The 13,304-nt window shown below is 46.1% G+C and overlaps 1 protein-coding gene across 2 annotated transcripts in view; it reads right to left on the minus strand.

Annotated features, from left to right (window-relative positions):
* The window catches only part of gse1b (Gse1 coiled-coil protein b), a 170,740-nt gene that overhangs the window by 6,391 nt on the left and 151,045 nt on the right, over positions 1 to 13,304 (minus strand). For both annotated transcript variants that reach the window (XM_035164515.2, XM_035164496.2), the window contains exons 4-12: positions 13,055 to 13,263; positions 7,096 to 7,262; positions 6,634 to 6,834; positions 5,130 to 5,294; positions 4,635 to 4,993; positions 3,643 to 3,973; positions 1,605 to 2,248; positions 1,370 to 1,482; positions 986 to 1,250 (exon numbers count right to left, since the gene is read on the minus strand). In XM_035164515.2, the coding sequence (XP_035020406.1) occupies positions 986 to 1,250; positions 1,370 to 1,482; positions 1,605 to 2,248; positions 3,643 to 3,973; positions 4,635 to 4,993; positions 5,130 to 5,294; positions 6,634 to 6,834; positions 7,096 to 7,262; positions 13,055 to 13,263 (2,454 nt within the window). The remainder of the gene's footprint in view (positions 1 to 985; positions 1,251 to 1,369; positions 1,483 to 1,604; positions 2,249 to 3,642; positions 3,974 to 4,634; positions 4,994 to 5,129; positions 5,295 to 6,633; positions 6,835 to 7,095; positions 7,263 to 13,054; positions 13,264 to 13,304) is intronic.

Below are 13,304 nucleotides of genomic sequence, written 5' to 3' on the forward strand. Positions count from 1 at the left end.
TGACACAGGCAGAGCCCTGAAGTGCAGAATCAGGAAGCTATAGAGCTGACGGAGGAGGCTGCTCTCTAAAAGCAGAAAGAACGCACATATTGTATATATTTCATATTTTATTTTATTTTATATTTTTTAATCTTTATATGCTTATATTTCTACTCTTGCATGGAGCAATTGTAACAAACACAATTTCCCCCTGGTATCAATAAAGTATTTCTGATTCTGATCATGTGATCAGTCTTTCTTTGCTGAAATAAAAAAGTCAAAAACAGAGACAGGATATGAGTAATGGAGTAATGCTGAGTGGAATGTAACAGGCACCAGGTCAGTCCTATGAGGTAGTGGTTTGTAGTCACCTTGCTGAAACAATGCTATGCAATTCCTAAAGACAATGTTTTTATTATTATTATTGTTTAGTATTTATCAAGATCAATCAAAGCACACCAACTCATTACTTAAACAGTAAGTAAGATGCGGTTTATTTAATTAAGAGTAGCTAAGAGGCATCTTCACAAACGGTTCATTATTACACTAACTAATGTGGCTCCTGAAACAACAAAACGGCTAGAAAGCAACACTATCGTCTCTGACCCCAACCAGGACCTGAAAAGTGAAGGGAAACTGTAACCGTCGAACCAGAAATATTCCTCGGTACAACAACGTTTAACTTAAGCACAGATGTGCTGTACGTTGAAGGGACTGGAAATGTTTTAGTGATTCTAATGTTGAGTTAAATTTGTATATCTTTGTCTATCGTCCAAATCGGATGTGATGTTGCAAATGGAGCTGCTGTGATCATCAGGAGAGGGAGAATCTTTTAAGGTTGCAGGTCCAGAAGTTTTAGCCAATTGTAGAACAAATTTCTGCTGCACGTGACACCAGAGATCACAAGACGGAAGAGACTGGAACATGTTTTTGGGATGTTTTGGGGATTTTGGGAAAAAACAATTTGTGTTGCTTCATGTATACGTCACTATAAACTCCCTTTTACCTTTTCTCTGCTGCACAGTGACATGGGACAGTTTGAACATGGTGAGGAACCGCTTCTTATCCTCCAGCTCCGGCGCTTGGTCCATCTCCTCCGGGGTGAAGCGCGTGCTGAGTTGGGGGGGAGGAGGAGTGCGTTTCGATTGCGATGCAGGTGGAGAGGGGCTGCGCTCCCTGAGCATCCTCCTCCTCTTCCGTCTCTTCTGCTGCACCAGCTCGTCCCGCCGGCCCGCTGTGGTCAGGCCAAACACTCCCAGAAAGTCCACTTTCTGCTCAGAGAAGCAAAAAGAAAAAACATCACCTTACTGCAATGTTTTATCACGAGTGCTTGTGTGTGCTTCCATCACGGAAGGCACAGGAGACGTGTGTGTCGGCAGGTGTGCTTTACCTCGCTGGAGTCATCCAGTTTGAGTGGGGGCTGCTCTGCCACTCTCCTGAGATGGGCTTTCACCTCCTCTTCATCACTCTCATCATACGAGTCATCCAGCTCATAGTAATAACCTGCAGCAGACACAGACGCATTTACTGATACTGCACTTAAATTTTCTAAAAAGTTGATTCATCACATTAAACATTCCGTGACTAGCGTGTGCTGAGGGTAGGTAACAATAGACCTATTTTACCTTTCTCTCTCGCCTCCCTTCTCCTCTTCTCCTCCAGGTCCAGCTTGCTGATTGGCCTTCGGTGCTGCTGAAGGTACTCATCGTAGATCAGCATTGTGTCTGGGCCCATTCCCAGTGTAGCTACCTGTCCCATCCCTGACCCAGCGATTAGTCCTAGCCCTTGTCCGTGTCTACTGAGCCCTGGGTGTCCCTGGAAGCTCTTTTGTCCAGCGTTGCCTTTCACAGCTCCCTCCAGTTCGTACTGGCTGGACAGCGACAGCGATGACCTCTGCTGGCTGAAGAAAGACTGCGTGGATTTCTCCAGATCAGCAAGGAATGTGCTGGGCTCCGTCAGGCCCGGAGGACCTCTCATTTGGGTGTACTTCTCCATTGCTCCCCCGTCTCTCCTACGGGCTACGTCCTCAAATTTGGAGGGCCCCGGGGGTAGCCGACTGAGCTCGTAGTGTCCCATCCCTGAGGGCTCGTGGTTACGTCTGGAATCTGAGGTCGTTTCTATGAGAGATGCGGGGTTCCACAGGGTGGTGGGAGGTGGAGGGTGGTGTTCGCGTGGTGGTTGTGGAGGTTTGGGGGAGATGAGGGGAGGAGGGGCACCTAAGTGAGCGTGCAGGTCCCGGCTTCCTGGTTCATGGTGATTTGTTATGGATCTGTGGAGATACAATGGAACAGGGATGGTGCATAGCTGTTAGACATAGAGCACAATGTGTTGAGAAATAGTGTTTCCCAATCACACATTCTATGCAATGACACACACCCTGTGAGTAAGTGTGTGGGTGTGGGTGTCTGTGCAAAGCAGTGTTATCAAGCCCAGACAGAGTAGCCCAGAGCAGAGTGAGGATGTGGCCAAGGCACACACTGTCCTCCAGATATACAGGCCTGGTTTGATCTGTTAGGCCCTTGAAGTGTGGCACACACACACACACACATACATACATACATACATACATACACACACACACACAGAGAGAGAGGGAGAGAGAGGAAAGGCGAGAAAGTTCAGAAGGGCCAGGAGAAATGTTTTCCTGACAGACAGACAGGCAGAGAAGTAAAGGACTTACATTGGAGTGGAGAGGAGAATGATGGATTGTTAGAAAGGAATGACATTTAATTATATTAGAGAGAAGAAGAATAAATCTAGAGGGAGAACGAGATTGAAGAGGAGAAAAGGTATGGTGGCTAAAAAGAAGAAGAAGAAGAAGAAGCGAAAGTGAGGAAGAGGGAAAAGCAGATGGCTGATAGGTAATGTCTGGAGCATCTTTCCAAATGAAACCTGGCATGAGTGCAAGCTGCATGACCAGTCAAATTATCTGTGCTTCCCGTTTGTGTTTGCGTTTCATACGTGTGTGTGTGTCAGCAAATGCGTGTGTTATCCGAAATCTGCAGAGAGATTCTGCATGAGCTGTGATTCTGTGATTATACCAAAGGGTTACTGATAGCAGACGTGCGTGTGTGTGTGTGTTGTCGTCCTCCGAGTTCAGCATTAACCACAACCTCACTCCTAAATCGCACACAACAACACAAACACAGTCACAGTAACAAAGCAGGGTAAGTCGGGGGCTTAGGCCGTGCAGGGTTGAGAGGATTAGCTAAGAATTAGCCTTTGTGTATCTTAGCCGTCGTACTCGCTGCCTGTATTAAACCGCTGCCCACTTCTCATGGTACAGCACTCATCAGGACCCTACGTCGACATCTAAACATAGCTGCCTGTTTTCCTACGTGTCAGGCCTGGAAGGTAGCAAGGACAGAAATAGAGTAGATGTGATGCTTCTGACAGGGTTTATCTTTTTTTTTTCAGCCCTGCCTGAAAACAAACTTCTAAAGCCTGCCAGCTTCTGAGGCTTCAAAACAATAGCACAACTGTCCCCATCAGGCGAGCAGGGACAGACGAACACCCCAAAAATAAGGTGTGCACTGAAATCATGAATACCTTTTTAATGCAGCTTGTCTCTATCAACTGCAACCGGGAATAAATGCTTCTGCATCGTATGATTTATTAAATCTAAGTAGGTTTGAAATATCTGCACATTGCTGTCTGTCTCACCTGTGTGCGTCTGTCCTGTGATCTGCTGCGTCAGCCGGCCGGCCCAAGTCCAAGTGCTGCTCCAGAACCTGCTGACGAAACTCAGACACCTGGTACTGACGATCCTCCTTCTCCTGCCGCAGCTTACGTTGCCGCGCCAACCACCTCTCCTCCTCGTTGTTCCTCTGAGCGAGCAGCGCGGCCGAGAGCCCCGTCCCGACAGCGCCGGGTCCCATGAAGAGTCCGTGGCCTGAGATTAAACCGGGGACGGGATGATGCGATTGAACCATTGAAGAGTGGAGTCCTGGCGGGACGGGTTTGGGAGCGGGGAGGGCGGGCTCTTTGGTTTTATCTGCAGAGAGAGGGAGAAAGGTCAGACACTTGGTTATTAAAGGGCTCCAACCAATTATTTTCATTTGAAGCTTATTTTCTCATCTCATCAGTGCATGGGTTTGTATAAAATGATAGAAAATAGTTAGAAATGCCCATCGTAAGTGTGGATAACCAAGACTTCTAAGTGACCAACAGTCCAAATCCCAAAACTTTCATCGGAGAGTAAGACATTTTCACAGATCAGATAATGTTTTCAGAGGAAGGAAAAAACAGATGACTGGCTATTAGTCTGTTTTTAAAGATATGATGCAATTAAAAGTTACATTGAATAAAACATTTTCCTGGTCTGAACATTTTGGATAATGTAAGTACACAAGTCAACAAAATATATAACCTAGGTCTAGTTGTTTTTAGATATTTTAATGAAGAATTGTTTCAGATTATATCTATACATTATTAACCTGCAGCAATTGCTGCAGATTCATTTTCTTTCCATTAATTAATTTGTGGACAAGTGTACATGCGTTTTATTTTTGTTCTGTTCTGTTATTATACGTTTGTATTTATGTAAGGAAATGGAAGTCTTGGGATGCAAGACAATTTTCAGAAGAGACTGACAATAAAGGGTAATCTTATCTAATCGAAGTGAATCGAAGCTACAGGGGAAGCCAGACACATACCAGCCCGATTAGGGGTGAGTCTCTCAGGCTTGGTTCGGTCTTCCTGCCCCCTGATGGCGTGGAGCTCAGCCAGATAGTGGCTCTCCATGGCCTTGGATGCCAGCAGCTCCTTCTCCCTCAGCGCTCTCTCCTTCTGCCTCTCCAGCTCCTTCTCCCTTTCTCTCTCCTTCTCCCGTTCCCTCTCACGATCCCTTTCTCGCTCCCGCTCTCTCTCCCTCTCCCTCTCCAGCTCCTTCTCCCGCTCTCTCTCTCGTTCTCTCTCCCGCTCCTTCTCTCTCTCCGCCTCACGCTCTCTTTCCTTTTCGCGCTCCCGTTCGCGGTCCCTCTCTCTATGCCGCAGCTCATCCTCCAGCTGAAGCCTATAAAAAAAGCAGTGGTCAGGGGAAACACAAGCAGAAAGAGGATGGACGTTAAATTAGAAATTAAATTTAGATATTCATAATCACAGCTGATATCTAAACATGTTGTTGTATGTGTGAGTGCGGGGGCCTTTACCTCTCAGACTGCAGTGCTGACATTGAAGGGTGTGTGAAATCTCCAGGGTAGCGGACCCCTTGCAGGTGCATGTGAACAGAGGGATGCATGGGGGGCAAAGCTCCCCCTGCTGGCAGCTGATAGAAAGGTGACCTCAAAGCAGAAAGGCAGAATGGGTCATCCATCCTGGGAGATAAGGATTGCAATAAAAAAAGAGAGAGAAAGAGAAGAATTTAGTCTCCCCGTGTGACAGTGCAGCGTTCACTTTCATTAACCTGTGTGCCTCCATCTCCCAAAGAGGTGACATCACAGGGTCGTCCATCTTTCAGGAAAGCAGCCGCGCCTCTCGGCAAACCTCAATCACCACCACCCAGCAGATACAGCGAGAGACTGCACTGTGTGCTAATGCACAACTGTGCGTTTCTGTGTGTATGTCATCCACCGCTCATCCCCTCATTAAATCCATTACAGTGCGGTGTGTGATGGGTGCTGCAGTCCTGTGAACTAGCTGGGCTGACAGACCAGGGGCACGCAGCCTGTGTGATAGCCCAAAGCAAGAAGGGCCCTTGTCAACACACACACACACACACACACACACACACACACACACACACACACACACACACACACACACACACACACACACACACACACACACACACACACACACACACACACACACACAGTCTCCAGATGATCATATATAGTCACATTTCAAACAAATACTGCAGCAACATTTTCTACTGCTGGTTATTTCAGTATGATCCATTTTTGTATGATTACTACGCTGAAAAGAAGGATCCTGTCTCCTTGTAAATGTTGCATGTTTCGATCTTGCTTATTTAATAGCTTTTAATGTGCAACTGAACCATACATATATTTATAAATGAACTTTAAATTACTGAAACTCTTGATTTAGATACATTTATTTTGTGCAGCCACTTGACACAAGAACACTGAGTAAATTCAACATAAAAAAATGTTTCAGTGTATGCTGTCATTCCAATGAAAGAAAGTAACCATATAACCTAAAACAAAACCTTATTTTCTGAATTGAAGAATCCACAAATAAAAGTGGTGAACAGGTAAAATCTTATTTCAGATTTATGAATTGTTTTTTTTAATGGTCATTTGTCAAAAAGCATTCATAAACAACCTCCAGATAAACAGAGTTAAATGGCAAGTATTTGGGATGTTTGAATTGTATCCATGACTATAACAAATTAAGGCAAAGTAGAGGAAAACTGGACTTGTTATAACTTGATGTATCTTCAAAACATACGCAATCTCTCTTAGGCTCAACAAAACCTCTTCCTCAGTTAAATAACATACAAATAAAGAAAATCAACATAAAATATTACAGCTTTGGGAAAATCTATTCAAGGTCAGCTTTACACGAACGCATTTACTGCTGAGTCTAAGCAGTGCAAATACTTATTTCGGATACATGCACTGGTTTGCACAATTTGCTCTCAGAGGGAAATGGGTGCCAAGTCAACAAAAACAACCGAGTGGAGAGGCCTACCTGTATGGTGTGAAGGAGGGGTGGGGCAGGTAGCTGGGGTGATAGTAGGCAGCTGCGGCGGCTGCAGTGGCGGGGTCCAGGCCAAGGGGCAACGACGGCATGCGGAGGGCATCCTCGGCCGTGGCGTAGGGCCGGAAACCACGGAGATACTCTTCTGGTATAGGACCAGGGGGCCCTGCGTTAGACAACTGTCTGGGCAGACTGAGGATAAAGAAACAGTAGAGGAACAACAGAGATCAGAAAATATTAGTTGGATGTTTTGCATGTGTTAGCTATTGGGAAAATGTACCAGTTTTCAACAAGAAACAGTATACAAATATTTGTTCAGCAGAATCAACAAGACAAATGATTGTTGTAGCAGCTTATTCCAGTGATTTTCATTAATGACCATATACCAGAGCGTTCAGAAACTTGAAAACAAATCCAGGAGAACAAAAAATGGCAGAGCAGTGTGTGACTCACTTGAGGGGCTGGAAACGTGAATCCTGCATGACAGCACCGGGGGTGAGACCGAAGGCATAGGGGTTTCCCAGGAGGTGGGCAGGGATAGAGGGGCCACCCTTCTCCTGGGGTAGGGTCCCCTCGGCACCCAAACGTTCCCTGTTGGCCCCACGAGGCCCTGAGTCCGTCTGGGGAGAGAGAGAGAGATGCGGTGAGAGAGAGATTCTTGGTCATTGTTCGTTGGGACCTGTGACCGTCACGGTTGTCAGGTCTCATGAAGCCCATCCTGTGAGGGGGCAAGGATACGGGAGGTGGGGGAGGGAATAGGCCTGTGTGTGGCGCAGCAGCCTCCCTCACTCTCCCTCTATTCCGACCTCAGGAACTTTCATCCACTTTCTCACACATGCAACAAGCCCTGTAAATATACATGGACGCTTCTCGGAGGGAAATCTATTGTAAAATGAAGGAAACAGAATAAGAAGGGTTTAAAACACCCTTTAATTTAAAGAGAGAGATGCCGTCTGTATGATTGATGAGGATGTGGGAGATGCACAAAAGCAGTGCTTCCACAGAGAATACGATTTTGATCTTGATTGAGTGTGTATGTTTGTGTGCGAACATAACCTGCCCACCAACATGTACAGAGGAAGACAAGAAAATCTAAAAAGCAACATCCCTCTACCTCGCGGTCTCTCTCTTTCTTCCTTCTTCTCTTTCACCTCCCTCTCTCCCTTTGGCAGCGAGCCTGGTCTCACTTATCCGATCCCCACAACAAACATACACACACTCAGCAGGCACACACACCGTTTCAGAGCTACAAAGACATCCTGCTGTGCGAGTGGGAGAGCATTTTTTCTCGAGGTTTGGTTTCCCTCGGCCTACAAATGCAAAAACGCAGAGCTGGGGAAATTTATAACTCTTGTAAATTGGAGAAGGGGAAATTGTTTATATAGGGATGTGTACAGTTGAGGAGGATTTTCGTCGGAGTGGCGGAACAGCTATCTCATCACCGGGCGAAATTAGACTTGAAGCGGTGAGCGAGCGACTGGAAAGAATCAGGAGGGAAGAAAGGGAAGAGAGATGAAGCCGTAAAGAAGGCGAGAGGGAGGAGAGGGCACTTCTTGCCCCGCTGAATTAACCTCTGGGATTAGAGAGAGACCTTACAGCGGCACTGTCCTCTCTCTCGCTGCAGCCTGATAAAACAAATCCTATTTAGTGAGCCATTACCTCCACGCCCTCCTCTGCAGCCACTGACCCAGAATGACACTGATGCGCCAACATCCAATCTTAACTGCCTCTAATGTTCAGACTCCCCACATCCCCCTTTGTTTCCTAGCCCTCCCACTTTCTGGTAGCTTGCTCCGTGTTGTTTGGTTGCACTTCACTAAACAGTGAGGCACTTTATTCCCTCAAACCCCTCTGTCCCTCCCCGCAACCACCCCCGCACTCACTCCATCCCTGTGCTTTCAAAGCTTTATGAGCACAGGGGAGAAGGTGGACGGTCCCTCCCAATCAGCAGCCGACTGGAAAACAGGTTCATATATGTCAAAAGAAGTCAATATCAGACAGTAGCATGCAAACCGCAGAATGCCCGGCTCTCGGTTGGCTCACTGCTGCTTCCTCTTTTCTTTTTTCTTTATCTGCCTTTACAAACAAACGATTGCCGGCTGCGTGGAAGTCTGACTGTTAAAAAGCCCCTGAGATATTTGCGGCAGGCAAATATACATGCACCTTTATTCAAATTTCTATGTTCGACCCACATGAACTTTACCATGAGGCCACGCACACATATACTATCATAAAGATCTACTGCATGCGAGTGGCGACTGGTGTTACTTCTATCAAACTGTCTGTCAGGTAATTAATTGCTTTAATCACATCTGTGAACCGTTTTACCAAGTGTTTATCAAAGCTGTCAACATTCCTTGATGGAAAGAACTGCACTTTACTCAAGTACTTTTCTCTACCCATAATATTCTGTATAGTGAAAGGCATATATTATGTACATTGATTTTTTTTCTTATTTGATTTTTATGTCCTATTTTTTCTTATCTATTTTATACTTTCACATGTTCTCTTGTTTACCTTCTGCTGACCAGCGCGGGAGCAATACAGTTTAACTTATCTCATCTGATGCTACAGGCTAATGTATGTTTTCCTGTCTTCACCACATCTCTTGTGTTTTGTCATGAGTGGCCAGCACCTTGTCCTGTATATGCTCAACTACACCTTTGCCTCTGTTTGTGCTCCAACTTCAATCCTCAAGCTGCCACAGCAGAGAACAACCAAATCTATTCTGTAGTTCCACTTATTACTTTTAATGACAAATTAAAGCACGAGAACCTGCTCAGCACATAAATACACCAGAGATCTGCTATAATTTATTCAAACCTTGATGAACACTGACGATCTGGTATTAACCTGGTGACCAGCAGTTGATATCAATCAAATGCGGTTGTTTTTTTAAGTTTTTAAAAGGTGCAGTAGGTAGGAAACTTAGTTTTAGATTTCTGAAACACAGCTCGGGGTCCCTTCCCACAGACTATTCTCAACATTGCTGACAATCGCTTCAAGTCTTTCTTTGTAAAAAATACTAACGCTGCCTTTTTTTTGGAACGGCCGCTACAATTAATTGGTTTCATATTTCCTCGTTTACGTAGCTGACGTCAGTTCTCACATTAGCTACTACAGGATGCTACATGATAGGCCCATAAATTAGTGACATTATCTTCACATACAACATTTGTAGCTTTGCAGGATGATTGACATATTTCTTTTGTTAACATGATAAGAGTCCCTACAGATTTCTACTGAACTGCAACATTTCACAGGAATTCCATCATACGACGATAGAACAAAGATGCTTGTGAAACAACAAAGCATTGCAGTGCTTCTGCAATTTTACAATTGACTGGCTTTTATTTCCTCATTTTACATATGAATACTCTTACTCCTCTTCTATAGGAGATGATGAAGAACAATGAATTTAGAATGTTTTTGTTAATGATTATGAGTGCATGTGGCAGCCATGTTGCATCTTTATGGTGTCATCTTTTCTGTCAGAGCCTGATCCAGGTCTGTGTATAGAATATATGCCTACAGAAAAACATGCATAGGTGTGGGTGTAAGAGGTCAAACCTTGAAAAAGCTCACACGCCAGAGACAGAATGCTTCGTTCCCATTAGAGAGGCACCTTAGACACTCGGGCATCTAACCAGCCATCCCATTCTGACCCCTCACCCCGGCGAAAAAAGCAGCCTTCCATTCTCAAATACACACTAATAAACAGCAGCCGGCCATATACACACTACAGAGCACAAATACAAGCACTCAGACTCAAAGACACATCCATTAACAGGGCATCTTCCTCTGTGCGAGCCAGGCTCCTGTAACCCCCAGTGAGGGTGGGAGACCCCGTGCATTGTAGAGTTCTCGTTTACGCCTCTCAGATGGAGCCATGAATCCAAATTGCCAATTAAAAAGCAATTACAGGCAGCAGCGGGAGCAGACTCCTGCAGTCATTAAAGCAAAATGCCAACACACCAGGCCCTCCCCCCTTCACTGCCTTGCCCATCACCCCCCTCTGAAAGAAAGACTAATATCTCAGCCAGAGAGACACTAATCAACCCTTCTAACGCACAAACCAGGACACACACACGCACACACATGCAACAGACAAGCTTTACAGGGGATCCAGAGAACAGCCTCTGTATGTAACTATTTATCCTCCCTCTGTCAAAATCTCCTTTTGTCTTCATATCTTCATTTCTGGTTATTCTACATCACACTTTATGTCAACACTGTGCATTTCCTGTAAAACACAGGATGTCATGAAATGGCACACATGTATCTTAACCCAAAAGAAAATTGTGCATAAATATTGGATGATAAAAGCAGACACATGCTACATCCACACTACTACGTTTTCACACATGAACACATGAACTCTGCTACAGATACGCCTGCCATCCACACGGCTACGGAGATTTAGAACAGCTAAATCAGAGTGGTTTGCAAATGCTGCTGGTTGGGTCATGACCTAGCCTTTGCTAATTAGTCAGGTTCCTATCACATGACCCCCTTCCGGATGATAACAACCTGGATTAGCCTCGGCCACCAGTGTAGAACGCAACATGGATAATCAATTAAAAACGTTGCTGACCCCGTTGTCTTTGCAAACAGCTTTTGTGCAATTAAATTCAGCATCTTACAATGCTGTAGGGGACCAGCTATTATTCGAGAAATCTGTGACAATTCCCTTGTCCAGTGGGACACACATACCTCCCTGTTTACACCACCAGGTGCATGCCCAGTGTACGTGAGTGGTCGTGTAATATGTTTTAAAACGGAGATTAATACTGATGCAGAGCCAAAACGCTCGTGTGGATAGAGATCATTTTAATTTGAAAATGCCATTTTCAAACAAAAACATAATAGTATGGATTGTAGCCAGAGAAGGTTATAGAAGACTACAATGGTAAAGGTAAAAGGCAGACGGTAAAAGCACTGATGCATTCTTCCTCATCAACCATTAGTGATGTTAACAAAGCTCCAGACAGTATCCTCTTTGTTTAAGAGGGGCCTTTTGATAGCTGTATACATGTCTTTTGTAGCCACATAGCCCTTTGTTACCAGAGTTGTAAGTGCTCCCTGAAGCAGCACCACAGAAACAGAGGAGATGCTATGACATCAGCTTGCGTACCACATCCCCGCTACTGCCTCCCACCCCCAACCTTTACCCCCTCTTGTCCACACCTTAACCTCCTCCATTCTTCAGCTGGGTGGCCCCAAGCTGCTGTAGGCACCAAAAACCCAGTGACGCGACCTTTTGGATTCATGCTTGACTTCTTGCACACACACACACACACACACACACACACACACACATACAGAGCCACCATGCAAAAGCACACAACCACAGTATACATTAGGGATTAGCTACAATATATGTGGAAGGGAGAGGCGGAAGCTTCTGTCCCTTTATTTCTTCTGTTGCACTATGAAACTTGTTATGCAGAAGGAATGGCGAAAAAAAAGGGTGACATGATTGGGAGAGCTCCCCTGTTTCTGCAGCCCCCTCCCACTTCTGGTTGACCCTTGAACTACGGAGGGGTCACTCCATAAAGGGAGGGGGGGAGACAAAAGCCTGAATGTTACCACACTGACCTCCTCGCTCACCCTTCGCTGTGCCCCTTCTCCCTGTCTCAGGGGAACCGTCAAAGTGTCTCACCGAGTTTCTGCGTGTTGCCGAGTGCCGTTCATAACTGTGTGCTTGGCCTCGACCATTAGCCCTGAGCTGAGATAACAAGGCTTAAAGCGAGGCCGTAATCCATAATCCACTCCTTATCAAAGCAAGCAGCTCTCCTCCTCTCTCCCCTCTACGTAACAGAGAGCGGGTGTCGGGGTGACGAATCAGAGGATGCACTTGGCTGCTTGAGTGAAGAGGGTGAGGCTGGACATGCTGTTGGGGGGTGGGGGGGGTCTAAAGGCTGGGGACTTGGGAGGGGCTCGTCCAAGGGCAAGAGGGCCAAGTAGGAGAGGGGCTGGAGGGGCACAGATGTTAGCTGCCGTTGAGGCTGTCACCTCCACGTCCCAGTGGCAGCTGGCATTGTTTAACGCATGGAGCCGTGGGGGGTGGTGGTGATGAGGGGAGGGGGGCACACACTCATAGACCCACTATGTCACATGTACATATGTCAAGTGCATAATGCCTCACTACTGGTTCCAGGCCAGATACAAAATCCATTAATCCCTCGAGAGCCTGTCTGTGGTCATGTTTGTGCTAGCAGGCGAGCTGAAGAAAGAGATCACTAGAATGTTGCTTGGACAACAAGATAAGAGACCGAAAGGAAAATATAAAAAGGAGAGGAAATAAAACTGGAACAATCTGAGAGCAACAGAAAGGGAAAAAATGGGTGGAAGAGAAAGGAGGATAAGAGACTAAAGGTCAGTGAGAGGAGGTGTCTGGATGTGGTTTTACCTGGCGTCCCTCGTTCCTCCAGAGGCCGTTGCTGGTCTTTGTTGGAGCAATGGTGACTACAGGTGGAGTGTTTGGCACGCTGTGGCACGTCGGGGGACCCAGGACAGGCCCTGGACCGAGGGGGCCCCTCTTGGGTGTGCTGACTGGAGAGCTGTGGTTGGTGGCCGGGGAGGACACTGGAGAGGACTCACTGCTGATGGAGGACGCAGCTGGAGAAAGACAGAGTAATCACATGAGCAGTGTGAAAGAA

Source organism: Hippoglossus stenolepis, chromosome 1, assembly GCF_022539355.2.
Source record: "Hippoglossus stenolepis isolate QCI-W04-F060 chromosome 1, HSTE1.2, whole genome shotgun sequence".
NCBI classification, from domain to species: Eukaryota; Metazoa; Chordata; class Actinopteri; order Pleuronectiformes; family Pleuronectidae; genus Hippoglossus; species Hippoglossus stenolepis.